Here is a 27,699-nt window from a genome sequence, read left to right on the forward strand (position 1 = left end):
TGATGGAGACAAATACAAAGACAAGACGTGGGATGATTTTCCGCCAGTACAAATGAAAAGTTTTTCAACAGATCTGTGCTTAGTTTTATAGTCTAAAATTGTTCAGAAAAGACTACGAAAACAATGATTCAGTGTTCTTTCTTTGCTGTACATCACCTTCATACAGAATTCAGTCCTTATTCTCAGTTTAAAAAAGGCTTGAGGTAAAAATTAAATGAGATCCTCACAGCTGGTCAGATGGTCTGTAGGCTTTTCTTTATCTTCACCTTCATTATATCTCAACCACAATTCAAGACTACATAGCAAAGAAATTCTATTTAAAAAACAGCACAAAGGAATCTGTTCTTTCTCAGGTCAGGACAGGAGCATTGGCATAGCAACATCTTAAATTTAGAAACATTGCCTAACGTGCTTACTTTGCTCTATTTTTTTCTGCTATTCTGGCATATTTTAGAGGCCGTGTTGCCATTTAGAAAACATGAATATGGTTGGAGAAAACAGGTTCTTTGACGTGTTGGAAGTTGCAGCATGCAATTGGTCCCAAAAACTCCCCCATCTTGAAGTAAGACACTGCTGTGAGAGCAGCAACAGTAGCAGCAGAGCATTCTGGGCCATTATGGCTCATTAAAGTGTGCAACGCATAAAAAACATCAAAGCAATAAATGGTTTAACGTTCCACACAAACCAAACTTCACTAAAGGTCTATCACTGTATAAAGTGGTAATGAAAGAAAGCAGTAGACAACTTCAAACAAGAAATTCTTCAGTGTGTTACGACACCACCTGCTTGGGAAAAGGGAAGCAGAAGAATTAATAACTACATGGATGTTGCTGAATCACTATTTTCAATGGGTAAAGCTTTCAAAGTCAACAGTGTGAGAAGAAGAGAACTCCAGTGGATGCTACTCAATTAAAAAATAAAGCAAACTGAAAGACAGTCTCACTACTTCTCTAACCTATACTAAGCATAAAGGAGCAAAATCAAGTCTGAAGTGACTTGAGCTGCACTGTAGCGCTGAACTTCTCAAAGAAAACCCACAAAACACTTAAATGTAGATGTATAAACCGTGTTTGTCACCCCCTAAAGTCTATATAAGGTTGAGCAGATGTGTGAATAGTGCAGGTAGAAGTCCAACACATTAAATAAATAAATGCAATGCTAATGCAAAACTAAACCAGAACATGAAGTCAAGCTGCTCACACTAAATCACAGCTGCACTGAGTGACAATCTTACTACACTTTCAAAGCATAAAGGTGATTATGACTGCACTTGTGGTACATCCATCTATTTATCTATCTATCTATACACACACACACACACACACACACTCACACACACAGACACACACACTCCGACCTCAATAACCTCTTCATCTCCTACTGCTTCCTTTGAGGTCCTCATTTCCCTGCACCAGTTCGATGCTGTGAAGATGGCAGAGATCCAAAAGTAGGAGCAGGAGGAGTCTTTATGGTATCGGTATTTAAGACACAGCTTAACGGCAGCCACTTTATGTGCATGCAAGAGCAAATCTCACTTCTCTCTCTTTCCTGTAGACAGCTAATCCGAGAGCTTCTAAGCACCATTCAGCTCCTGTAATGAGTGAAGAAAAACCTGGTGGCTGACTATAGAAGAGAAAGCCAGAGAAGCCTTGTGGGCCTGCAGATCAAAATGCGTTCAAAGCGTATCGAGGAACCTGTTATGTGATGAGTCACATTAGCTTACTGGCGAACGAGCACTTGAAGATGAATCCTTACAGCCCACCCAACAGTGGAAGGATAAAAAAAAAAAAAGCCTGAAATTAGGAGGGGAGATTATTGTCAGGGCCAAGACGTATACTGAGGCATAAATCAAACAAGGGTCTTCCCAATGCATGTGGGCAGGCTTGCTTATATGATCTTTTTTTATTGCATTTTTCCCCTGGGTGCATCTTTAGTGTGCAGCCATATACATTCTCATTTATAGGCTGGAGCCAAAGCAAATTTGCCGTTGGAGGTTTTATCACAGTGTTTACTCTTCCAAACTTGATCCCTATTGCCTCTCTTATTCTCTCCGTTTTTCTTTCTTCCAAATACATTTCAACATGCTGTTATTATCAGTATCAAACAAACTCTGAGGCTCCCCGGCTGCTGCCCTACAGCTGTGAGACATTACAGAATAACCGAGAAGTTTAATTCTTTGCTGCTCCTTATTAGACCTGTCGTCGCTCCGCTGAGGTGAAGCCACCAAGAATGCTTCTCCTTTTGTGTCAGGGCAAAATTAAAACGCCCAAGGCTCTTTTAATTTACAATATTTCTCCCCTAGACTCAGTTTCGTTACTCTGAATGCTACCATAAACTCTCCTAACAAGACAGATATAGTGCGCTACAACAGTGAATTCCTCTGGCTTGGCTGTAAGGAGAATGAACACCAAATTGAGAAATAGATTAGGGATAAAACAGTCATTCACCTCAGAAGCAGATTCTCTTCGGCAACCTGACAGGTCAAGACGGGCGGGGAGTTACAGGGTCTGCTCAATTATCTTTCCTTTTTGCATAAGTGTTAGGATTTAGGTTCATTGTTTAATTTAATTTAATAGGAAAATTCTCAGTATCCCTCTTTGACAGCCAATCAGTGGCCTCACTAGGAAATGGTCACCAGAAGCTGAGTTCTCACTCAGATTTAAAACCTATATGATTTTACCTGACGTTGACTTGGGCACTGCTGCTAAAAGTTTGGCATTTGTGCAAAAGTATCTCCAAAGCAAGCAGACTACTTTGCCTTTGTGGAAATTATAAAAGAGTACCCTCTGTCTTTAGACATGTTCAAGATCTGCATAGGCCTACAAGTAAGTCCAGACCATAGTTTTGCCTTTCAAACCCAACATAAACCCCGGAAGTGCTACCATATTTGACACGATTCCAAAAAAACAGCTCTACAGCAGCCCTGACATTTACCTGAGCGAGTATAGCTCTCATGGCATGTATGTGTGATCTCTGCGGCAAGGTCCAGGTAGTGCTGCCTCTTCTCCGGTGCGCCATCGTCTGCCCCAATTCCGATCATGCCCCCGGAGAAGCAGGCCAGGTGACCCATCTTGTGGTCCAGGATTCCACCTCTCCACTCAGCCATGTAGGTGAGACCACCAGGCGACTTCTGTACCAGGTTGGCTTCGATTGCCTGCAATGACATATGCAGTCGGGAATATTTAAACCTGATGTACTCACTGCCATCATTCACATACTGTTTGCATAAAGCAGTTGACCCTTTTCAAATATGATTCATGCATAGCCGTGATCAACATGGGGAACTGGGTTTCTTTCACCAGAGATTTTACTTCTTTGTATAAGAGTTCACAATTAATAGTGATACAACATGGACAAAAGTACTGGGCCACATACATATTACACACACAGGAGCTGCTCAGCTGTACAAACTTATGCCGTAAAGCTTCCTGCACACAGTTTTTGTGCTGATGTTAATGTCAGAGGAGCTTTAGAGTCAGTTATTGAGTCAACGGAGCATTGGCGACATTTAAGCACTTGTGCTCCTCTCTCTGCACCAAGTGCTAGGAGGCTTAAAATTGATTGAATTCAAGCATGGTACTATGATAGGATGACACCTCTGCAACAAGTGAGCTCTTTAGAACGACTCATTCTTTTACAAGTGCTGTAAAGGCAAGCTGCATGGCTAAGTGCTTGATTTTATACACCTATGGCAAAGATTAAAAGGTGTGACCCAATACTTTGTCCATATAGTGTACTTAAAAAACCCAATTACTTTTAGTCTGATTTAAACTGTACAAGCAGACCCCTCACAGTTCCAGAGAGGTATTGAGGAGAAAGGTCTTCTCTCACATCTCTAGTTTTATTTCTCCATGACCCAGAAATATTCTTTGCTTTTTTTGAGGATTTTCATAAATGAATCTCAAGGAGAGACGAGCCTCACTGGAGGAGCTCTGGACACAAAGGTATTTCGATTCCTTTACCGCACTTAAACTTAACTTGGGTAAGTATATTTGGTGACTAATTTAACCGTTTATTTTAGTTTTCTATGATTGATACAGCAGCAGCGTTTCCCTCAGAATCTAAATTTTTGTGACACAAGTTTGACCGACACAGACAGGAATACAGAAATCAAGTTGAGAGCAGGACAAATGTTAAGTATTCACTTGTATTCATGAGTTGTATTAGGTATTTAAACGATGATCAGCTGTGCAACGAACTTTTCTACCCCTAACTGTTTGTGTGCGTTAAATAAATAAAAGCTGCTGACATACCTTCATTCTTGTCACTGTGTGTGTCACATTATGAATTCGACTGAGAGTAAATGCCTAATTTTTCATGAACTTTATGCTCCTCTGACAGAGGTCATAAAAAGCAGCAGTAAGCAGCTGTGCCACCTGTCATCTTTAATAGACATCGTTTTAAAATTACTGCTCCGAAGCAAGGGCATCTCTTTTTGACTCCTATCTCCTTGAGTCTTCTCCTTGCCTCCTCTGCTCAGACCTTAGGTCGGAAGGACTGAGACATGAGGGGTAGAGACATGAACGGCATAGAGGACTTACAGACATCTTAGAAGAGGAGACTGAAGAGTCTTAAAGGTCTGAGGAAGAAATTTTGTTATCGTCCAATATTGGCTACGAAGACAGTACAGAGACTGCTGTACAAGAATGCAGGTGGGGACTTTCATACTACAGATGACTAGCTCAGATAATTAGATGTTTATGTAGCAATGTCTATAGTGATGCTTCAGCAATATTTAGAAATTAGAGCAATCAGACAGACTTGTGTGTTTATGTTGACTTATTATGTTATTATCACAGTGGATTGAGATCTAAAAAAATGCATGTAAAGAGATTCTCTGCAAACTCTCTGCACCCTATGTACTCAGTATTATTTGAGGCATAACATTTGTTATTCACCAGTTTCTCACCGTCTGTCTCTGCGTTTGTTCCTACAAACCTAGAACTGGATGCTACGATAAAACCTGACAGATGAAAATGCACAAAGTACCATTAAAAGATTATATCTTTAACTTTGACATTAAATCTGCAGCAGCAGAATTTTTTGCAAGTCCAAAGTCATGTTTACTTATCTGTAGATGATTTAATGCAGCCAAAGTTATAGAGAAGATAGTGGGAAAGGATTGATGGCTAGCAAATACATTTAAATATGATGCTTTGCACTCCATGCATGCATATCATTCATCTGGCTGTTCACTGAAACCTGAAAAGTGTCTATACATAACACCTGGAAAGATAGCTGCTTGGTTCTCTAAAAGAGCTCTTCATGACTGTTTAAGGTAGAATTGCTCAAGATGTGGTGCGATACATGCAGTTTAGATTAAAGTGATTATTATTCACCAGTGCTGCGGTATGTGGGTGGTACTGGAATGTGGACTAAATATGCATACTTTTAATTTGGCACGACAAACGTAGTTGGTGTCCGCCAGCAGTAATAGCATAACAGTGCTAACAAGACAGGAGCCATGGCCGACCATGCAAAGACCGTGACCTGCAAAGACCCACTCTGCTGCCGTCTCATTAACACGGTCCACAGTAAGAGATAAAATGACTCTGATTATTTTTTATCAGACACTGATAATTCAAGATAACGGCTTTACAATGGAATAGAGGCACATGCAACTGTTCGTTTATATAAACAATCTTTACTTCTATAAAGGATTAGTCCAGTGTGGCTACTGCACCGCTACTCCACAGTAAATGTATTGCTTTTGTTGCAAATTAAATGACTGAAGGAATCAAGAATCTTGAGTTTCAATCAAGGAAAAGTGAGCAAATTTGTACATTTCTGCTTCATCGCAGGTGTTGTGTGTCAGTACTTTGTTTCATAAAACAGCTGTTTCCACTTGCAATTCTTGTTTACAGCACGGGAATTACTTCATGCTAAATAGGGGGTGTTATAAATAGTTTATAAATACCATGTTCTGAAGAAAAAAAAAACATTTTTCTTGAGGGTTGCGGCTGATGATTTTCCTACTAATTAGCTGTTGTTAGCAGTAATCATGGCATAGCATAATTAGAAAATGTTCTCTCATTCAGCACCGTTTTAATTAGAACTCTACTTTTATTTGGATGCCAAAGATAATGAGTTGTGCCATGCCTTCACCTCAGATCTCTGTATAAACATGTAGCATATAACTTAATCTAAAAGCGCGGGGGTCCTTTGCCATTTAAATACCAAGTCACCAGGGAGAAAGAAAGTCTGTAATTAGTAATTCTGCCTCTGGCTTGACCCTCTGATGAAAACTGAGGAATTCTCAGTGGCAATCTTAAATTATTTTCTATGATATTGTAATTGTAGCCACAGGCAGTGGTTTACTCTGACATTATCTCCATTAAAGAGGAAAATAGACAACTAATGGTGATTTTATACATGATCATAACATGCACATTCAAGTATATGGATATTTTTCTGCTGATAGTGGAAGAGCAGCACATGAAAACATGCTCCATTCAGCTCATTACAGCTGAGTCCATTCTGTGTCAGATAAAGACAATTTACAGCGTTGTATCCTTTGCTCAGCCTTCAACTAGTCCGTAAAAACAACATACTTGCTGTCCTGCTGTTGATCGTTATGGGTGTAAAGCAGTTTGTGGGCTTTGTTTTATTAAAAGTATATGCTAATTACTGTAATTATCATTTAATCTAACTGAGCTATGCTTCAGCAAGTTGATTCCTTTGTTTACACCGAAAAATAAAGATTTCCATACCTCCAGTGCAGTGTAATACATCTTCTTCGCATCGTCGTCCGTCTTGTCTGACATCAGATATGATTTGATCAGATACTCATAAAAGCTATCCCCAAGGCCACCAATGGAAACATGATCTACAGGAGAGAATAACAGGTAAACTGAGTTATTCAGCGAGGTCTCTCACACGCACAAACACATATGCATGGATACAGATTTTTTATTCATTCAAATTCAGAATTTCTTGAAAAGATGGTATTTTATGTGTTTCAGCAGAACAGTCCAATCCGCAGTGAGTGCTGTCACAACCACAGACTTTAAACAGGAGACAGACGCAGCCAATGTGATGTCACTTAGTGGTCAATAATCTCTAATCTTTAAGCTTTTACACCATAGTTTACAAAGTAGACGCCATATTGTTTGAGATAAGTTGTGAAATTAGTGATTGAGATCATAAAATCACCAAAAACCTTTGATCATACATCAAGTGAGCATTAGGTCTGTTTGCACTTCTATAGAATCAACCAGCACAACTGCCCCCTACATGAATGCAGGCACTTCTGCAGTGGCTTCTATGTTCATTTTAGATATAAACACTTTGCCGCTAATCACAATAAGTACAAAGCTCATGGCGATTCTACTACAACTAAAATGTTTTGATTATATAACCATGAAAAGTTATTCAAATGTATTTCAGTTATAAGTTTTGATGAAGACTTTACAATTACCATGAACTAAAACTTGATGGTTGCAGTTGAGAATTCTTTAGTACTCTTGTGTTTTCCGGTTAACTCGTAGCTTTCATGTACTGTAACCTCGTCAACTTTCTGTTCACTGACATTAGAAAACTTATTTCGAAGCTGAAATCTAAATTATGTAACGCACTTGAAGCTTGTCAGTGGAAACCGAAACAAACGCCTGTTGATTTTCCACTTGTCTGCTATAATTTCACATTTGAATTCAGAAGATGAATATGATCTCACATAAAAGGCAAGTATGGCTCTTCATTAATCCACTCATACTCATTGCATGCACATACACCTTTGCTGCAAGGTTATCACAGTGCTGCTGTGTTTGTCCTTGACACTGACAAATGAGAGAAAGCTATGAAGCCAAATGCATCCCCCTGCTTTTCTGTTGATATTTACACACAGTTTTCCTCACCTCGTTTACATCCTCGCCCACAACAGTTTGCTTCTGTAATGACTCAGATTGCCACCTTTTCAATTCAGGCACCGTTTGATCACCTGATTTCCCCCAAGTTTCTTTCAGGTAAATCGGAAAGATCCAATTTCCTTAAGTAATTGAATTCATTATCATTTTAATAACCCAGAGCAACTGGAGTCATATAGCCCTCGCTACTGTAGGAGCCCAGTTTTACAAATGAAAGGAAGAGGGTGGATAGGTGGAAGACACAGGCGAGCGGCTGAAAGAGCTTTGACACGTGAGGTGATTCAAGGTCTGTCGGTAATGTGAAAGCTAAAAAAAAGAAAAAGAAATGGAAAAGGAAAAAAATGTGAAACCACATTCAGCGACCTCACACTCCTGTAGTCCTGACCCACACTGGGTACACACAATTACTGTAATACAGTGAATATCAGGCAACAAAAATGACATTGCCAAGTGGACCTGTGACCCCAATTTCACTTTAAACGTCTTTTTCTGACTTTACCCTTAATTACAAAAAAACTTGTATGTATCCTAAAATAACTGCACTGATACTGAATGCACAGTACAGTACTTACGCTGGACCCAGTTGCCACTGACTGGACTGAGAAAGTTTGGGTACAAGCCATGGGGTTTCTCAATCTTGTTCAGAAGTTTCCTGATGTTCATCACCTGCAAATCACATGCCATCAGGCAAGGGGAATTTGTATTATGCCATCACCTCAAGGCTGAAAGGCATTTTGCACAGAAATTGTGGTAATAGGAAATCAGAACATTCTGTTCAGCGCTGTAAATTGCAAAGGAAGGGTTATTCATATACTGAACCTTCTCCGTGTATACTGGATTGCTGGACAGCTCAGTCAGATGCACAAATTCGAGGTGAAGAGTCCCAAACTCAGCCAGGATGCTGCTCCCGGCTGAGGCCCAACCCCAGCTCCAACTGGTGCCACTGCAACAGGGATGACATTCAAACAAGTCCAATAAGTATCACGAAATAGACAGTTCAGCAAGACAGAGATTCATAGTTATTTCTGCATGTAAATTATAAAAAAACCTAACAAAATTTGGTTTATCTGTCTGTGCCCATGTTTGTGAGTGGTTAGATATGCAATGCCCACTGGGAAGTGGTAAGGGAGACAAGAAGAAGCTGGTTCAACTACCCTGTCTGATGTTTGTCACCTGTCAGTTTTACTGTTTTTGATTCACTTGATACTTAGCTGACATTTTTTTTAAATTCTGAGAGGCTTACCTGCTGCTATTGCGCTAGAGTTTGAATATTTTATCTAAAGCTGAGGCTAAGTCATTATGCTAATTTGTCACTGCACACATAGCCTGTTTTTCTCTTTAATTATATATAGTATGTGCTTGTTTTTAAATTAGTAAAGCCTTATTAATTTAAGGCACATGGCCTTATCTTTTTGTAGCATCAAGCATATGTAGTTGAGCCTGTAAAACATAAATATTGACCATGCTCAGATCTTTGTTTTAGGATCGGGTCTTTGTTTTTGAAGCAGGGTTTAAGCAAAACCCTGCTTCAAACTGACACTGCTAACTGCAAATGCAGATTAATTACATTCACTGGTGGCATGCTGTGAAGGTAATGGGTTTAATCGCTGTCCTAATCTTTTTGGTTTTATTCATACAGTCTAAAACATGCTCAACAGATAAGCATATTAATTTGGATGTAAGAGGAGCTAATAAAGCTTGTAACTTTCTATATGCTCGCTCTTTACAGGATTGCTCTGGTTTTCAAGTGAAAGCACAACATTCTTTCGTTTGTGAGTGCTTACCAGGATAACCTTCTGATACCCATCAATCTCCTCTCAGTGAAACAAAGGCTGATATAGTTGTAATTTTTCCAACTGCAACTCGATATTTGAAGCTAACAATCTACTCATTGTGCTGCCTTTGTGTACAACTTGACAAAGAAATTGTGACATCAATTTCTTTGTTTTGTTTCCACAAAATTAAAGCGTGAGAACTACTTTGGGACAACAATGTATAGTTTAAAAGGCATTTTTAGCTTTCTAGCTTTCTTTTCTGGTATACTGCGACTGCAGCAGCATTAAACCAAACTCCAGGGAACCAGCTCAACACTTGCAAATCTCATTTTTTCCAAGGCCACTTGCAGACAAGATTCTTCAGATGTTATAGGGTACGTCATATTCTCATCACAGTGCAGCTGAATAGAGCTGAACAAAGTACTCTGAGTGCTGGTCGGACCTCTCTGTACTCGTCTCTGCTTAATGCATGAGACTTCGCCTTTTATTTCAGATAGAAATCAGTAACCATCTCCTGCAATCTCTACAATGTATTCCATCCAAAGTGCACTGATCTAATTGAAGATTTTGATACGTGGTTATTAAACTACTAATATCATAAATGACACGTTGAAATTATAAATTCATAATTTTCTTTATTTTTATGCATAAATGTCAAATGTTTCCTGTGATGTAAAAATGTTACGTCTTTGTCTGTCTTATGTGAATACAAACAGTCTGTATCACATTGTGCTGCACATAACCGTGACAGGCATTTTTCTGTGTATTTTGACACTTTGTCGACCAGTCAATAAATTAATAAACAATACAAATGTTAATTTCACTGACAATAAAAATCAGGTTATGTAATTCCAATTTAGTCAAATGAGTTTAAGAAACTCTCTCTTTGCCCATTAAATCTTCTATTATTAACCTAAGGTCATCACATTTCTGTGCTTTTTGTAAACAGCTTATGACACTGACCTAAGAAATAAGAACTGCAGCACATAACGTTCAGACGTTTAGAGAACTATTCCCAGTAGTTACACACTCCAAGTGAGTGCATTTTTAAAAATCTTTTTCCGATAGTGGTGGTAGTTTTAAAATACATAAAATTAACTTGGCAGCTGATGTGGGCTGGCCCAGGAAATTGGATCTCTGTCTGGTAAAAGTAAACTAATCAAAAGTCTATAAAAATAGCCCTCTCCATCATCTACCATTACTTTAATTTATGTTTGACTGCTGTGATTGATGTTTGTTTAAAGTTTCATTATACTCAATGTCAAACTTACTGGGACTGTCAAGTTCTATGCCTTAATATAAACCTTTTAGAAACTGCACACCAAGGTCAGCAGTGCTGGCCCATTAGTTAGCGCGGGTAAGATCATTCAACAAATCAAAGCTTAGTGTGGTGAACTGATGCTTGCCAATGATTAGTTAGGCCATAATACATTAAAAGAATGACTTTACATATCCTCTAAGAGTTGCTGGAGGATATGTGATATCGGATAATGAATTGAGTTGAAATGTTGAGAAGGTGAGAAGAAAGGGGAGAGAAATGGTGGGAAGTGGCTGGCGAGTGAGAGCAGAGGGGGATCAAAGAGTCTGGCACTCTGATAAATGCACCTATTAAAGGTTTAGGGGCTGCATCGTTAATACTTCTGGCTTGAGTCATATCTGATTCCCGCTTCAAGTGGAATCAATTTAAACTCGGTACAGGGCAGCAGGTGTTGCATTCGTTTTGAGAGGGAAGGGCATAGGGTGGTAGTCTCTGCAGCCTCTGGTAAGCAACATCACTGGCGTGCATCCGTTAACCCTTTCACCTTCTTTAACAAACACAATCTATTCCATATCAATCAGAAATATAATCGAGTGTAAAAGAAAAAAAACACATAAAAAAATGGAAATCAATACCATATTTCAGGAATAATGTGCTTGGGAAAAGTAGGATCTTTTACATTTTAACTGCAATCATTTTAGCATTGTTTACGCTGTCATTTTAACAGGAAGCATGAATTAAACACTACATCTAATGTTGTTAAGTGTTGTTAAGGGTTTTAAGTGCCGTTAAGAACATCTTTAGCACATTGAAGGGGTTTTTGGCTACAGCAACTGGAAATGTGACATTGTTAATTTGTAAAAGGGGAATCTGTGAATTATTACATAATCTAAATTATAAGGTTGAAACAAAAACAAGAATTTTATTAACTAATAGGTTATTTTCTCACTTATTTTTTCCTCTAAATATTCGACAAAGCTGAAAGAAGGCTCCCTGGAGCTTATTACTATAATGATAGTCATCATGACCACGTCCGGACTTTCTGTCAAACCAAATTTAGAATATTTAGTTTCTGTCACAATAAACTGAAATAATCTGAACGATTAAGAATAAAAAATTTTTTAAAAGTCATGTTTTTTTGTAGAAAGTCTACATATGGACTTCCTGTCAATCAGTTTTACTATACTGTTTTATATAATGTACACACACTAACACAGTAGTACACACACTATTAAACATAAGAAGAATCTATCACAAGGAAAAAAATCAATTAATGCATAAGATAGACTTCCTGGAAACTCCCCTGAACTGAATTCCCCAGGGTGCACACGTTCTCTCACACGCTGCATATGTTTACTTCCAAAGTGACGTGGGTTTGTTTTTGTGTGATACACTATGGGCAGTATGGTTCCTCCTGCCCATCTGTACGACTGGCACTGTTAGTAATGTAGAAGGAATTAACTGTAGACTGAGGTAATTAAATCTTCCAGCAGCTGTCCAGCTTGGCTGGTGGGTTAATTGGTAGCAGGTGGAAGACAGGGGTGCCAGGAAGTATCTTATAAGAAAATACGATTAGTTAATGGGAAGAAGAGTCTGAAAGTAAAAACTTGGTCACGTAATTTTGATCCATATTCACATCATGATGTACCCTTTACACTTTGTTGTTCATACATCATATGAGTGATGACAAGACAATAGTCACGTTGCATGAATGTAGGCCAGCGATGATAATTTGCCTGTCACAGCCGACCGACAGAGTGCTGTTATCATTCATCAGTTTGTCCGATTTCCTTCTTGTATACTTTTCAGTTCCGATTTCCGTCTCCCTATAAAACTGTAAGCCACTTTTTCCCCTCTTTATTTCCACTCCCGCCTGAAAAGGGTCAAACCCATATCCAAATAAGCGGTGAAGCAAATCTCCACGCTGGAAATTGCTCTGAAAATGAAAATAGCTCAAAGTTGTGCTGCATGACTGTGGCATTAAGAAGATCGTGTCAACACAGATTCTAGATTAGAAAGGCAATAGTTTAGAACAGATTGAAAAATTAACACTGTTCATTTAAAAACATGCAAATATTATTCAGACGATCTTCTGAAGTGGTTATGAACACAGATTAATTCTTATCTAAATGTCATCGGCATTATGAAGCTTAGCCTGCAGCTGATCCACTGTCAGTAAACAGAGCCTGTGTGACTGAGATTTTTTTTTTTTTTTTGAAAATACAATTTCGCTTTCCTTAATTGATGTTATCACCACATTCAAACAACATTTATCTTACTTAATGACAACTTGCATGTTGAACTTTGGCTGTTGTTTGAAAAAAAAAAAACAAAGTTTTGCTCACTCCTGAATGTCAGAAAAATGTGATAGCTTTGAATCGTCTTTTATCAGAGAAGAAGGACAGCTGGATGCGATGACTTGTGCTGAGACTCACCTCCCGAGATTGATGACTCCTCGGGGTATTCCTGTTGGTGTGTTGAAGGCAGGCAATAGCTTCTCTCCCAGCTCCACTGCTTTATTTTTGAACAACTGAAGAGAAAACACAAAATACAACTTGGTGAATATTAACTGACAAAAATACAGTATGCATACAGTCATGCAAGTACAGGGTGGGCCATTTATATGGATACACCGTAATAAAATGGGAATGGTTGGTGATATTAAAGTCCTGTTTGTGGCACATTATGTGAGGGGGGCAAACTCCTCAAGATGGGTGGTGACCATGGTGGCCATTTAGAAGTCGGCCATCTTGGATACAACTTTTGTTTCTTCAATAGGAAGAGGGCCATGTGACACATCAAACTTATTGGTAATGTCACAAGAAAAACAATGGTGTGCTTGGTTTCAACGTAACTTTATTCTTTCATGAGTTATTTACAAGTTTCTCTTTGTTCACAGCCGATCGAAATTGTGTTGATATCTGGTGAACGCAGTAACCGGGTCATAGCAGCAGATTTCAGTGCAAGACACCCTACGAGACCACCCATCTCCCATGCTACAGTTAGCAAACTGCTTGCTAAGTTTCGTGAAACTGGTTCAGTGTTGGATTTGCCAAAATGTGGACGCAAGAAAACTGTCACTAATGAAGAAACATCAGTGGCTGTCCTAGCTTCATTCAGCAAGAGCCCACAGCGTAGCACTCGCCGCATGACACTGGAGAGTGGCATTAGTCAAACATCCCTTCGGCGGATATTAGCTACTCACAAATGGCACCCTTACAAACTCCAGCTACTGCAGCATCTCACCGAGGATGACCCAGATCGGCGCACAGAATTTGCAGAATGGGCAAAACAAAAATTGGAACAGGACCAATTTTTCACGCAGAAGATTTTGTTCAGTGATGAGGCAAACTTTTATGTGAATGGTGAAGTTAACAAACAAAACCACGGCTATTGGTCTGACACTAACCCACATTGGATGGATCCCTCCAAGACTGTTGGAACAACAAAAGTGATGGTTTGGTGTGGTATGTGGGGTACAACGATAGTGGGTCCATTCTTCATCAATGGAAACCTCAAGGCCACTGGATATTTGAAATTGCTACATAATGATGTGTTTCCCTCTTTATGCACTGAAGCTGGCACGTTCCCTGAGTTTTTCCAGCAAGATGGTGCACCACCACATTATGGGTGCCAGGTCCGAGCATTCCTAGATGAACAGTTTCCTGGAAAGTGGATTGGTCGTCGTGGGCCAGTTGAATGGCCCCCAAGGTCTCCCGATCTGACCCCCTTAGACTTTTATCTTTGGGGTCATCTGAAGGCAATTGTCTATGGTGTGAAGATACGAGATGTGCAGCACCTGAAACTATGGATACTTGATGCCTGTGCTGGCATTTCTCCTGTGGTGTTGCTATCAGTGTGTGAAGAGTGGGAGAAGAGGGTTGCATTGACAATCCAACACAATGGGCAGCACATTGAACACATTTTATATGTGGTCAGAAACTTGTAAATAACTCATGAAAGAATAAAGTTACGTTGAAACCAAGCACACCATTGTTTTTCTTGTGACATTACCAGTAAGTTTGATGTGTCACATGGCCCTCTTCCTATTGAAAAAACAAAAGTTGTATCCAAGATGGCCGACTTCTAAATGGCCACCATGGTCACCACCCATCTTGAGGAGTTTGCCCCCTCACATATACTAATGTGCCACAAACAGGACTTTAATATCACCAACCATTCCCATTTATTACGGTGTATCCATATGAATGGCCCACCCTGTACATATATGTACATTCTTACTGCTTCCACAGGAATTAAAATGGTAAGTAGCAGTCAGGTGCCGCTAATCAAATGCACTTGATTAACTGATCATCAGCAAGTGTGAACACCTCTATAAAAGCAGAGCCTTTGACTGAGCATGTATGTGTTATGATGACACCACAATCTTCCCAAGAGTGCTCAAACTGTGCAATACTAAGAGAAACTCCCCATCCCCTATCAGAGAATTACTAGACTCTAACATTTAACATGCTGACTGAGGTTTGTAAAGTTCATGACATAGCAGCACAGCTTAGGTTTGCAAAGTTGCATCTAAACAAACCATAAAATTGTGGAACACCGTTTACAGGTTTGGACAGCGCCATGTTTCGCAAAAACCAAACTCATACCAACGCAAACACCTCGTGCTGTCAAGCGCGGCGGTGATTTGGGTTTGTTTCACAGCCACAGTAGCCGTGTTTCTTGGAATCAGTCATTACCAAGTTGACCATCAACACCTCTTTAATAAAAATGATTAAATATGACCCCATCTGTCTGACAATTAAAGCTTGGATTCAACTGGGCTATGCAGCAAGACAGGGATCCCAAGCACAGAAGCACACTGAAATGGCTGAAAAGAAAAGAATCAAGGTGCTGCATTGGCCCAAAGTCTAGACCTCAGCTAGCTATGCATAAATGAATCCCACAAACCTCAAAAAACCTTTATCATGAAACAACACTGCAAAGAAGAGTGGGTCAAATTTCCCCCAATAAATGTGACAGACTGATAAAGTAATAGATTAAATTACTACTTCAGGTTATTTCTGCTAAAGGTAACTCTATAATCTCAGACTAGATGTACTTTCACAGGAGTACTTCGAGTTATTTTTTAGACGACTGTAAAACATCCAGTGTGTGTGAATTAGTTTCTTCTGTTTATTTCTTACTCATAAATAGTTAAACACTTTGCCTCTGACCACCCTCCCTCTCAAAAGACAAACAAACAAAAACAAAACCAATAATGTAAAAGCATTAACACAACTACAGTATTATTAAAATAACTCTTAGTTATGTGCTCTACAAAAGTCTATTTAAAACTGCACTCCCTTCACATCTGCACTAGCAACAGTCTCAAGTCGAGGCAGTATCATCTTATGAGCTGGACTATCTTTTATCAAATCTCCATTCATTCTCCACCATTAACCAGAGGGAATAGTGTTTGGGGGGAAAAAAGGAAAGGAAGATAAAAGAGTAAGACATTGAAATCTCGACAAAGAGAGAGATGTCTTAGGAGACAAAAAGGTAGCTGAGCAGAGGTGAGATTCATAAAAGAGGGTGACAACCTCAGAGATGGAGACAAGAGGAAGTGACTGAGGAGACACTGACGTGTTATATGGAGAGAAAACGGTGTAGCTGAGGACAAAGTGCAGTCAGAAAGAGCTCGTGCAGCAGAGCAGTGACTCAGCAGAAAAATCGAAGATGAGAAGAGAAATTGCAGCCAGATAGCTACAGCCCACTTGTCTTTAAGCATGATTATTATTGTAGAAGAGAACTTTGCAGAGTCTAGTTTGAAGTGTGCAGTTGTTTTGAAGAGAATTTCAGAGTTTTATTAAATATTTAAAACTGGACCGTATATTCTTCACTCCATAACTATATAGGGAAGAAAAGAAGTTTAAAGCTGCCACAGAGCCATTTTTTTGGTAATGGTTGTTTGTTACTGACTGAATCTGGTTCAGAAAACAATCACTGGGTTATTTTAATACTTGAGGACATCTGAAAAATATGATGAGTCTCACATTGTTTTTACTTTTAGAAGGAATTTAAAAGATTAATTGCAAATGGGTGGCTTTAGCTACAATAACTGTTGTGCACACAATATTTCTTTACAGCTCTCGCTCTCACTGGCTCCTTAATCTTTCATAATTTCTTCACAGTTCTAACTGTTATCTAACTATTTTCTTATACACTGGTGTAAATATCTCTAAGTCTACCAATAAGGCACACATGTATGATTTCACATTATTATCTACAGGCTTGCTAATAATGGAATAAATAAACAGTTACATTTTGGCAGTTCAAACTTCCAAACTTCAGGCTCCTTTAATTTTTTATTTTAGAAAGTGTTGGTGTTTTATGTAAGTTACTTTAAATTATTTATCACTACAGATACTTTCAGAAGATTTTTGAAGACAGTGTGTTACACATGAAAAGCACCACACTGGACAACATCCTCCATTACATTCAAACAGCTGATGTGAAAACAGTGTTTTGAGATTACATTTATGAAATGATGCTTTTTCATTCCTTGACAATACACTATATATATATATATATAATATATTTTAGAATTGAAAGAATCATTTTGTTAAAAAACTTTATACTAAAAATAGAACACTATAATCAATTTAATATATAAATGCATTTTAACAAACAAAAGACACTTAATGAATAAACCAGTAATAAAGTACTGTTGACACTGAACCAAAACTAAGAATATACAGTAACAATAAATAATAAATACAATTACATAACAATTAAAAAAGCTCCCATAAAACTCAAATTCAACATGAAAGTAAGAATAAGATGTGACTACAGTGTAAAAAATAACTTAAAATTAACATAAAAAAATTAAGTTATTGAGCCTTTAACTGTGAAATACAATAAGACACTAATGAATGAATCTGGATTTCCTCAGGGAATGTCATTCCACAACTTAATTACTCTGCAAATGAATAAATAATGAAAACTACTAATTAGTTGTGACCCCATCAAAAAAAAAAAAAAAATCAAAACTAAAAAATTGATATTAAAAAAGAAAAGGCGAGCCTGTTTTACAATGTCACCTTGTCCTTGGGACCAAATGGCGTCACCATAGCAGACAGCATCAGTAAGAAAAGAAAAGTGACATATAAAACCATAATTATATCTATATCTTAAATTTAAACTATGCAGAGTGGGTTATACAGGTATGTACGCATTTAAACTACACTGTACATATCCTAGTAGTATGTATTAAAATACATCACAAGAATAGCCAAAAACACAAGAAACTGCTTCACAGAATATGAACCGTGTTATTTTTTACATCCTTAAATACAAGGACTAACATAAAAACAACTTCACTTATGATGTCGGAAATTTTATACTGATAAGAACAGCAGTAAGAACAGGAATACATTCTACATACATGTAAAAACGAAGTTTAAGATTAGCAATACTCATCAGTAGAACCTGAACGATAAGCTGGTTGATATAACCTATTTGCCAATATCTCCATATCAGCATTTATAATGTCTGATAAGTGGAAATTAAAGGGAAGAAGACATGCCAGAAACACCCTTCAACCATATTCTGGGTGTTGATGTTGCATAGTTTGTCCACTAGAGGGAACTTTGCAACAACACGTATTTTGGATGCTACAAACAGCTACAAGCCTGACTGAGGACAGTCGGCCAGGGAATAACTGACTAAATAAATAACTACACATTACAGACATTAGGGAAATCTGTTTATTTCTAATCTAAGTGAAATGGAAACATCTCACCCTATATATTTAAATATCAGACTTTAACAAGACCGAATATGAGTCATAAAATTCCTATATCAGTAAGGCTGATATTTATAAAAAGAAATTTAAAAAAAAAAGGTTTATTATTGGTTTCAGACACTGTATTAGTTTAAGAATTCGTGTCCATTGAAAGATTTTATGGGACCGTGGTGGCATTACACAGTCACTTGTTAATTCTGGCTAGAACAGCCTCCCCCTTGATGTGTGTGAGTGCACATCTGTGTGTGCCACACTCGCTCGAGTCCCCCGGTTCTCCATTTTATCAAAGAGCGCGGTAATGACCCTCCGCCTGGTCTCATCTCTCTTCATCGGCCCTTTCTACCGCCAGTGCTGCGAGAGCAAACCAGAAGCCCAAAGGCGCACACACACACACACACACACACACACACACCCCCAAAACCAACACAAATGCAACTCTGTCCTCATCTATGTTCTGCATTTGCGTCATTTAAAGCTTCACAACAGAAAGATACTTTAGATCATGTAATCAATCACATTTAAATGAACTCCCTTTACTACATTAAGTAACAGACAAACATAAAACAGAAGCTGTTGATTATATTGCATTCATTTATTATTGTTTGCTTGTTTATAAATTACATGATTAATTATAGTAAAACCCCTTTGGCAGGCATCGTCTCAGTGCACAGCACACAATCTAAATGAAAGGCCGTGTTCGTAAATCTATCTTTGCCGACACGCCGCTGCTCTCTTGTGCCACACAGAGCGTCCTCCAGCACATGAGCTTCCATCCTGAAGTGCTACTGTAATTGCACTTGGTGTGTTTGCACTTGCATCTTGTCCACTTGCTAATGTGAAGCTATGAGTAATTTCCATGATTGGCTGGATTTACATTTCTTTCTGTGTGTGTTTTTTTTTTATATTTACGACTCCCTGCAGGGATGAAAAGGATGGACGAAAGGCAAAGAGCAACGCTGATAGAATGTGACAGCCGACAGGTCGCTTTCTTCTCTCTCAGTTGAAATTTTCTGTCAGTTGGCAGATAGGAGGCTGGACACAAATGGCTTTTCTATCAGCTCTTAACTGCTGAAGACACACATCAAGCATGGAGTCATCTCTCCCAAAACAAACATCATCAGAGCCCAGTGGAGAGAAACTTTTCTTGGTCTGCCACTTCTGTTTACCACTAAAAACTCTTGAGTCCTCACCTCAGGGAACATGGCACATGGAAAAAAGAGGTCTATGCACTCTTCCACATGCCCAGATTTCAGTGTTAGTAATTTCGAACCTCTATTTCCTGCCAGTCTCTGCCCCCAAACCCCTTTGTTCTTGTAGTTTCGTAACATATTTTTCTGTTACAGTTATTGTCACAGTAGATGCTACAGTTACCACAGTAATAGAGCGATTATATACAATGTTGATTCACATAAACACTCCCATCAAACTTAACTGAAACCAAACAAATATTTCAGTTCTTTTGGATACTAGAAAATATATTAAAAACACAAACACAATCAGGACAGTTCAGTCAGGACCATTGTAGTGCAGCAATTGTTTTCCCATCTTCAGTAATTTATATTGGTTTGATGGCTCTATGTGGAAAGCTAGATGTAATAAGAGCAGCACTAACATCCTGTACAGAACAGAGCAGGCATCTGTGACTGGCATAACAAAGACTGCGTCAGATACAGCAAGGAGAAGCTAGTGTGTAAGTGGGTTGGAAAGCTGCTTGCAAATGCAACTGTGAGCAGGCTAATGCAGTTTAAATACTGCACGCAAAGCTATCAGCTGATGAGGGGAATGATATTGAGCTTAGTTGATTCAGCAGTATTTTTAGACAAGCTTAACATAGCCTCTGTGAAAAGTAGAGTGGACTTAGAGCTGCAGCATGATTTATCACAGAAGATATATATAAACTGATCACACCTTCATTAACAAATCGAACATGGACAGCAAACATTTGAATTCTGTCGCATTAAAGAATAAGACATTTCTCCTGTGTTGCAAAAGTTTGATAACTGCTTTCATCCCATTTATCTGAGAAGGGAGAAAAATAGAATTTTACCAACCTCATTCTTCAAAAGTAAGCTAAGTCCCTTATTCATACATTTTTTGACTCTTCTTAATATTTCTTGGCAACTTTTCCTTTTCTTCTTGTCGTTTAGGACACATTATCATGCGTGATTAGACAGGTGACGCACATGGTGAAAATATAATGTGGCAATAAATGACTAGGACGGCGTTTTAGCAGCCAGCAAAGAGCATCATCAGCTGCTTGAATCCCTCACTCTGTGTCACTGATGCTGAAGTGAAAATGAGAGTCTTTCGATGTGAAAACAAAGCCTTGTCTCTTTTACCCCTGCCATCATTTCCTCTTTACTCATACTACAGAGATGTAGGAGACAAAGCTAGCTGAAAACCTGATCTGCGTAAGATGACACAGGGGTGGCATGCAGCAGTGTCATCATGTGCAATTTGAAGGCAAATTTCAGCCGGGGGGCTGGTTTGTGGCTCCTTGGATTCTATCCTCTATTTCTGAGAGCAAAGCGTATGCAGAGTGCATGCATAATCATATGTTGATTGAAGTTCAACACGGATATTTTCATGCAACTAGTTACCTCTTTAGGAAGAGTTAATTTGAAATCACTTCAGGTTTCCTTTGCTCCACAAGTAACAATAAAATCTAAGAAACTCAGTGGGTGAGTATTGGTGTTCTGAGAGACTTGGTGCCTAGCTGAGAAAGAAAAAAAAAAAGGCATTTTCTTTAGACCAGAGATCTATAATTCATATTCTGGCAGCTTATGAGTACAGATCTTCAGACTAATCTCCTCCGCATCCCTCACAGCTCAGCATTGTGTGAGTCTGCAGTAGTGTTTTCACAGATTTTTCCCTTTGTTCTGACTTGCAGAGAACAGCTGCTGGTCAAAAACACATGTATAAAGCTACTTGCAGGCAGCAGGGAGCAGTTGTGATTACTCTTGTATCCAAAAATTGTTATTTGGATGGGTTTTTTGTGATGCAGGCACTTCTCATGTGGAAATATAAAACATCCCTCTCACTAACAGCAGTGATCATTATCCTCAAGTTAACCTAATGGTTGAGACTTTGTTGCAAGATTCAGCAACTTTTCAAAGAAACTTTTTTATACAAATTACAGGTGAGGCACATATCTCTCTCCTTCTCTACGGTTTAGCGAGCTGTAGCAGCCAAGGAGAGTCTGGGCACTATGTAAGACGAGCTTTTAACTTTCTTTTTTTTAGTCATTATTTCACTTCTAAATATAGCTAAAATCTCAACACAGCCATTTGCAACTTATGTGTATGGTTAGATCTTAGATCTTGTTAGATGACATTCCAGTTATAAGAAAATCTTTGAATACCGTTTGCTAATTAGGACAGAATTTTTAGTTCTGGCAACACAACAAAGGATGCTTAAAACTGAACCGTCTCTAACGGCTTGCAATTAACAAGAAATGAAAACCTTGTAATGACGTCAGCCATGTGTTGATGAGTCAGGGACAAAACAGAAAATCTTGTTTGTAAAATCACTTTGTAGGCAACACACATCACTGTACAGCAAAACAATTTTATTTTCCAATTCTAATTCATCTGCTGACTATATATTACATTGTCATAACATAAAATGAGCAGTGTCAATGGCAATTTTCTAAACTAAGATGACACCTTCAGCATTGCAGAATAACTTCATGTATTCACATTAGTAATATATCTAAAACAAAGTGCTCTTTGTTTGAACTAATGCTCATGTTCTGCTTACCTGCAGTAAATTTTGTATCTAGTTAATAAATATTCTGATAAATTTCCATAACCTATAGAGGTCAAACCAAATCCAGCTTTTGTTTTTTAAATTTGAAAAGAGATCAGTGTTAATAGAAAAAAAAGGAAACTTTTGGCTGCTGTTTTATTAACAAGGGATCGCCAAAGCAGGTAGCTTTGCATGTTTGATTTGGCACATTTTTACACCGGATGCCTTTCCTGGTCTAACCCCCAGTGGGATTTGTCTCTCCTCCAGGGATCTAATCAGATCTTTCACTTTTACTAATCTTTCACTTGTTAGTCTTAGTATAAATATACCATAATTTTCTTTCTTTTCCCATTTCTCCTAAAACAACTCGTCAGTCTCCAAATCCTACAGTGAATAACCCTATAATCTGTTTTTATGTGCACAGGTTAATTATGCTGAACATACAGTTTACAGAGTCAAAGCTAGGAAAAGCTTCAAATAACAAAATCAGGACTTTTTGAGCCTAACGTCAGCTAATGTTGAGCTCCATGCGACACCTCAAACGATGTTTAGTCATAAATGATGGTGCTGCTTTTGCTGTGGAAACAGAATCCACTTTCACCACAGACTTAGTAAATCACAGATGTAATATACAAACACATGCAAAAAGACTGTCATCTGCAAACGAGCAAATGGAGCGAATGGTTGTAAAACATATTTACATGTTTCATCATAACTTGAACTCTGCACCCGTGGGGGTGTTTTATCTGTGTTAGATGGAGTAATTATTTTGTTTTGGAAAATGGTCGTCCTACAGTTGAGAGTTGAAAAAAAAAAAATGAAACTGTGCACACAACCAAGAACACATTAAAAGAAGGTTCAGGTTTGCTGCAGGCTGAAAGATAGCTGTGGTTTAATTCTACTGAGGCTCCAACAGGACACTCATTTTCTCAGCGCGAGGCGAATGGAAGGCAAAGTCAATTCTTTACAAGTAGCGGGTGCGCCTTGTTTAATTTCTCTCCCAGCGGCATTGGTCATTAGTAGGATCCTTTTCTGTCCTCTTTATCTTAATGAGCCTGATAGGGGAACATAGAAATATTCCAAATAAAACAGACACCGTGCAGGTATCTCAGTGACTAGCTGCAGATATCACTGATTGAAAGGAATATTACAAGTCTCAGCTTCAATAGTCTTCCCCGGTACATCTACCCTTTCAACTGGATTTGACAAGACTGACAGGAGGAGACCCTTTGATGCACATTGATTTCGTTCTTCATTTCACAAGCTGCTGGTGCGAGCTGACTGAAAAGCAGACAAGTCCACAGCTCACAGCACCATCACTTTACTATGCTTCAACAAGTCTAACTCTCACTACATCAACATTGTTGCCTTTGACCAAGCTTTACCCCTACTTTGAATACTGAGCTACAGATGGTAAGCTATATTTAGCCACAGTGGTGTGTAACATTCTCAATGAATATTCAAGGTTAATTTGGGCAAGATAGTAGAAAGACTGCAAAGTGTTCTTTTGCTTCTCTGTAAATCTTTACTATTGCCAATGAGGGAGTCGTTTTAAAAGCCTAAACTTTATCCGAGCCAGTGGTTTCACTGCGAATTCCTATTCCATTGTTGTACCCCACACACGTTTCAACATCTCAATCTGCTGGCAGAGTGACATAGCAGGCTGTGTTCAAGACGCACTAACTCGCAGCACGCAGTCTCACATCAGCCGCTCGCCCCTGATGTCGGAAACCAAAAGTACTCTGCATAATTTATGCAGCATACCATCGCCTGAGAGCGAGTAGGCGAACATGCTAAAACAGATCCAATAAATTAGACATGAGGACTTCGCCGAAAACAAACGCAGTGGTAAAATGGAAGTACCCACCAAAGCCCAAATTGGAAAACAAACAAGTGGCGGCTGCTCAATCAAGCCCCCACTGGAAAGGAGCGGCTCTAAATGAGTCCACATTACAGCTATATTGTTAAGCAATGTTCATCAGCTTAAACGTTCCTCTCTCAAGTGCACGAGCCGCCCGCAGACTTTCTGCCCCTCCTTTTGACCCACTAAACTGGGCTTATACAAATCATTTCAGTGTGCCGGCTACTGCCTCTGTATTATGTAGCAACCACAGTAGCTGTTCTTTCTGCCAGCTTAGTGACGCAATTATTGAAGAAGATGTGGGTGCTGGTAGTAAAAACAGAAGAGGTCCTTATTCAGTTGTTTCAACTTTAACATGTTCTTTCCATATTACAGGGTAACCACCAAGTGGCAGTGTATGCTTCAGTTTTGATTTGAGAACCAAAACGGTACGTTTTATCATCCAAAGCTGCTTATTTTGTGTTATTGCAACACAGTGTCTGCATGAAATGAAAAAAAAATAAAAAAGACAGCCAGAGGGAAGACTTAATCCTACTCATGTTTTACTGTGTTTTTAAAAAAAAATACACAGAGACTCAACATGTTCGATTTGTGGAGCCATCTCCAAGCTAGCTGACGGCAAATCACTTTGAATCATTGTCTTAGCACCTTGAGAGCTAATAATGTTGGCACACTCCCCACCTGTGGTATACAGGACAAATAAAACAAGCTCGTCCGTCACATAGCAACGCTGTTATACCCGTTTACGTATTGACAGATGTCATAGATGATCAGTCCTCGCTGCACCAAAGGACCAGACATCAATAATTCAACCTGCAATTTGCAGGGTGCCACAACCTTTCCATCATTATTACTATGGAAGAGGAACAGGAAGAAGATGGGGCTGATGGTGTCAGATGCAATTCTCATAAGGGCCTTAACAGTCTCACAGGCCCGGTGTAGGAGGACAACAGGCACCTACTGGCCCACTCAGCTAGACACAAGAGCCAACAGGTACCTTCCTGTGTGGGCACCGACAGACAACGCTCCCAGAGAAACTGTAGGAAATCTAAGAGATCTTGTTAAAGTGTAAGAGAGAAAAACTGTCTGGGACTGCCTGTCAGCTACATGCAAATGGTGGAGACATCACAACTCTGTGTAGGAGATGGATTAAAGTTTTCGCACATACTTTGTTATATCCTGTGAGAAACTTGCAGGCTGCAACAGAATGTAAAACATTTGAGACCCAACAGAATAATGCAGAGGCCGTAATGTTCATTATATCCCCTCAGTGCGAAAGTGCTGTACTAGTACTGCATTAAAAATAAGTTTTAGGGAGGTGCTGGAGGGCAACCCAGACTGCCATGAAAAGCGGTTTACCCCACTGAGAACATGAAGGTTGAGGAACTCTGCCGACTGTGGCACAAGAGGAAAGCTCGCAGAGTGGTCACAGTTAGGACAGTTTAAGGTAAATCTGCCCACCGGATTTAAAATTCCCCTGGTGAAGTCTTTGATGTTTCGGAATAAACGGAGTAAATTTTGCTGAAAAACTAAGATGCATGTTAGGTTAGGTCACATTTTACTATGTGAAAATAAAATGCCAGGTACAATTTATTCTCACATTTCATTAACTTGCAACATACAATTTGTTCACATGTCAAATTCATGCAAATGAAATGTGTGTTTGAAGTGACACTACAGTATTCTTCCTGAAGCATGAAGTCTCTGGTATTTGGCACTTTGTTGTTTAGACAGCCTGTCGTTATCGGAATAATAAGAGAGAAAAATGTCCTGCTGGTGCCGCAAGAGAAAAAAATTCAGTCACCAGTTTCATTAGGATTAATTGTCTGGACACCAGGAATGTTTCTACAAACGTTCATAGCAAGAGAATTGTTGGAGTACTCCTAAAGTATTTCCTAATATTCATGACTCTTTTTTGCACACAAACAGGATGTACTTGCCTTTATATAGGGCTTTTCTAACTGACCACTCTAAGCACTGAAACAAACCCCTACAGAGCAGTACTGCCTTTAAATCCATCTCTTGTTTTAAAGAGTTCACACTTCTTAATCCAAGATATTTCTGAACATTGAACAATAATACCGTATATACCTGTTGCTGGTTCTTCAAAAGAGATGAAACGATCTGAGAGAAAAAAAAAATGCAATTTCACGAGTGGTAATGAGATCTGAGGAATATAGTGCGATGAGGGGTTGAGGATAAAAGCCTCAGTTGAAAAGAGAGAGCGAGAGAGAGAGGTGGGTGTTTGTGGTAGGACTGGGATGAGAGAAGGCAAGACGAAATGAGGAAGATCACTCTGGCCTAGTGCAGATCAGTGGTTCAGTTGGCAATATGTGCTAGTTGTTTGTGGAGTGTAAGAGAAAGATGCAAAGAGAGAGGCTGGGCTTCTTTAAAAGCCCCTGATGGCAGCGCCGGGCTTCAAAGCATCGGCTGCCTCATCAAAGACTCGACTCAGTGAAGGATATGGCCACTGTGATGCCACGTATGCGGGGGAGCGACTGTGTGTGCGTGTATGTGTGTGTAAGCTGGAGTGACAGATGCTTGCCTGAGAATGTGTTTCTCTAAATTAGGAAAGCACATATCATACTTTTACAGATTAACGAGTCCAATGTGAATCTTCCATTGGAGCTTAAAACAGTGGTTGGCAAGAAAGAAGGGATATCAGCCCAAGCAGCACACATGTTATTGTGTAGCTTAGCAGTTACCTGCTAAAACCACTAACCCATTGGGGTATAGATCCCTGTGGGTGTCATGTGGTGTTTAGCAGCTCGATGGTGGCAGTAAATCCACTGGGGTCTTGTGGATTGCGGGGTTGGGTCTGTGTGGATCAGAACTGTTTCAGCACATTCCCACAGATGATTAGGATCTGGGCAGTGGTTCGTCTCCATGGTTGAGAATTTAAACACACACCCACACACACACACAAAAATCAGGTCTTCCTAGTTAAGGCTGCCTCCAAAAGTTAAACTGTTCCCAGTGACTCTTATGTTAAAATGTCCAACTTCACAGATTTTGAGATGTTTACATTCTGGGTATAAAAATGATTCAGTCTGTAGTTAATGCCTCCCTTAGTTAATTTCTATTTTTTAGGAAGACATCATTTTAAATTGAAGTCATGCATTACTGAGAGCGTGACCACTCCTTCCAACTGTCACCTCTGCCAGTGTGAGTCACTGAATTAGATGTCTTGGTGGTGTTGATGGATTTTTTTTAGACCATTAATAATATGGAACGCCTTATAGTTACCAGTACTGTAGCTTTAACAAGTCTGTGCTCCATGGTACTGCTACAATAAAATATGATGATGATGATGTCACTGCAGCCATGTCCATCTTTTATGTACAGTCAAAATAACCCTAACCACATGAATGCAGGGATCTATTGTTTTCTGGTATTGTAATGTAACGATTAATTTTACCTTTCATTTGTTTTAATGTTGTAGCTGTTTG

The 27,699-nt window shown here is 39.1% G+C and overlaps 1 protein-coding gene and 1 long non-coding RNA gene across 3 annotated transcripts in view; one reads left to right on the top strand and one right to left on the bottom strand.

The window, feature by feature from the left end:
• Window positions 1-27,699, bottom strand: part of LOC100705345 (mannosyl-oligosaccharide 1,2-alpha-mannosidase IA) — a 183,349-nt gene that overhangs the window by 5,307 nt on the left and 150,343 nt on the right. The window contains exons 5-9 of one of the 2 annotated variants that reach the window (XM_005455317.4): window positions 13,331-13,425; window positions 8,682-8,808; window positions 8,435-8,528; window positions 6,711-6,826; window positions 2,935-3,154 (exon numbers count right to left, since the gene is read on the bottom strand). In XM_005455317.4, the coding sequence (XP_005455374.1) occupies window positions 2,935-3,154; window positions 6,711-6,826; window positions 8,435-8,528; window positions 8,682-8,808; window positions 13,331-13,425 (652 nt within the window). The remainder of the gene's footprint in view (window positions 1-2,934; window positions 3,155-6,710; window positions 6,827-8,434; window positions 8,529-8,681; window positions 8,809-13,330; window positions 13,426-27,699) is intronic. The other variant, XM_003450554.5, reaches the window with a different exon arrangement.
• Window positions 6-2,822, top strand: LOC112848251 (uncharacterized). Its single transcript, XR_003222268.1, has 2 exons — window positions 6-1,471; window positions 1,555-2,822. It is a non-coding gene; the product is annotated as an uncharacterized LOC112848251 (long non-coding RNA).

The sequence above is a fragment of the Oreochromis niloticus genome, linkage group LG11 (assembly GCF_001858045.2).
Source record: "Oreochromis niloticus isolate F11D_XX linkage group LG11, O_niloticus_UMD_NMBU, whole genome shotgun sequence".
NCBI lineage: Eukaryota > Metazoa > Chordata > Actinopteri > Cichliformes > Cichlidae > Oreochromis > Oreochromis niloticus.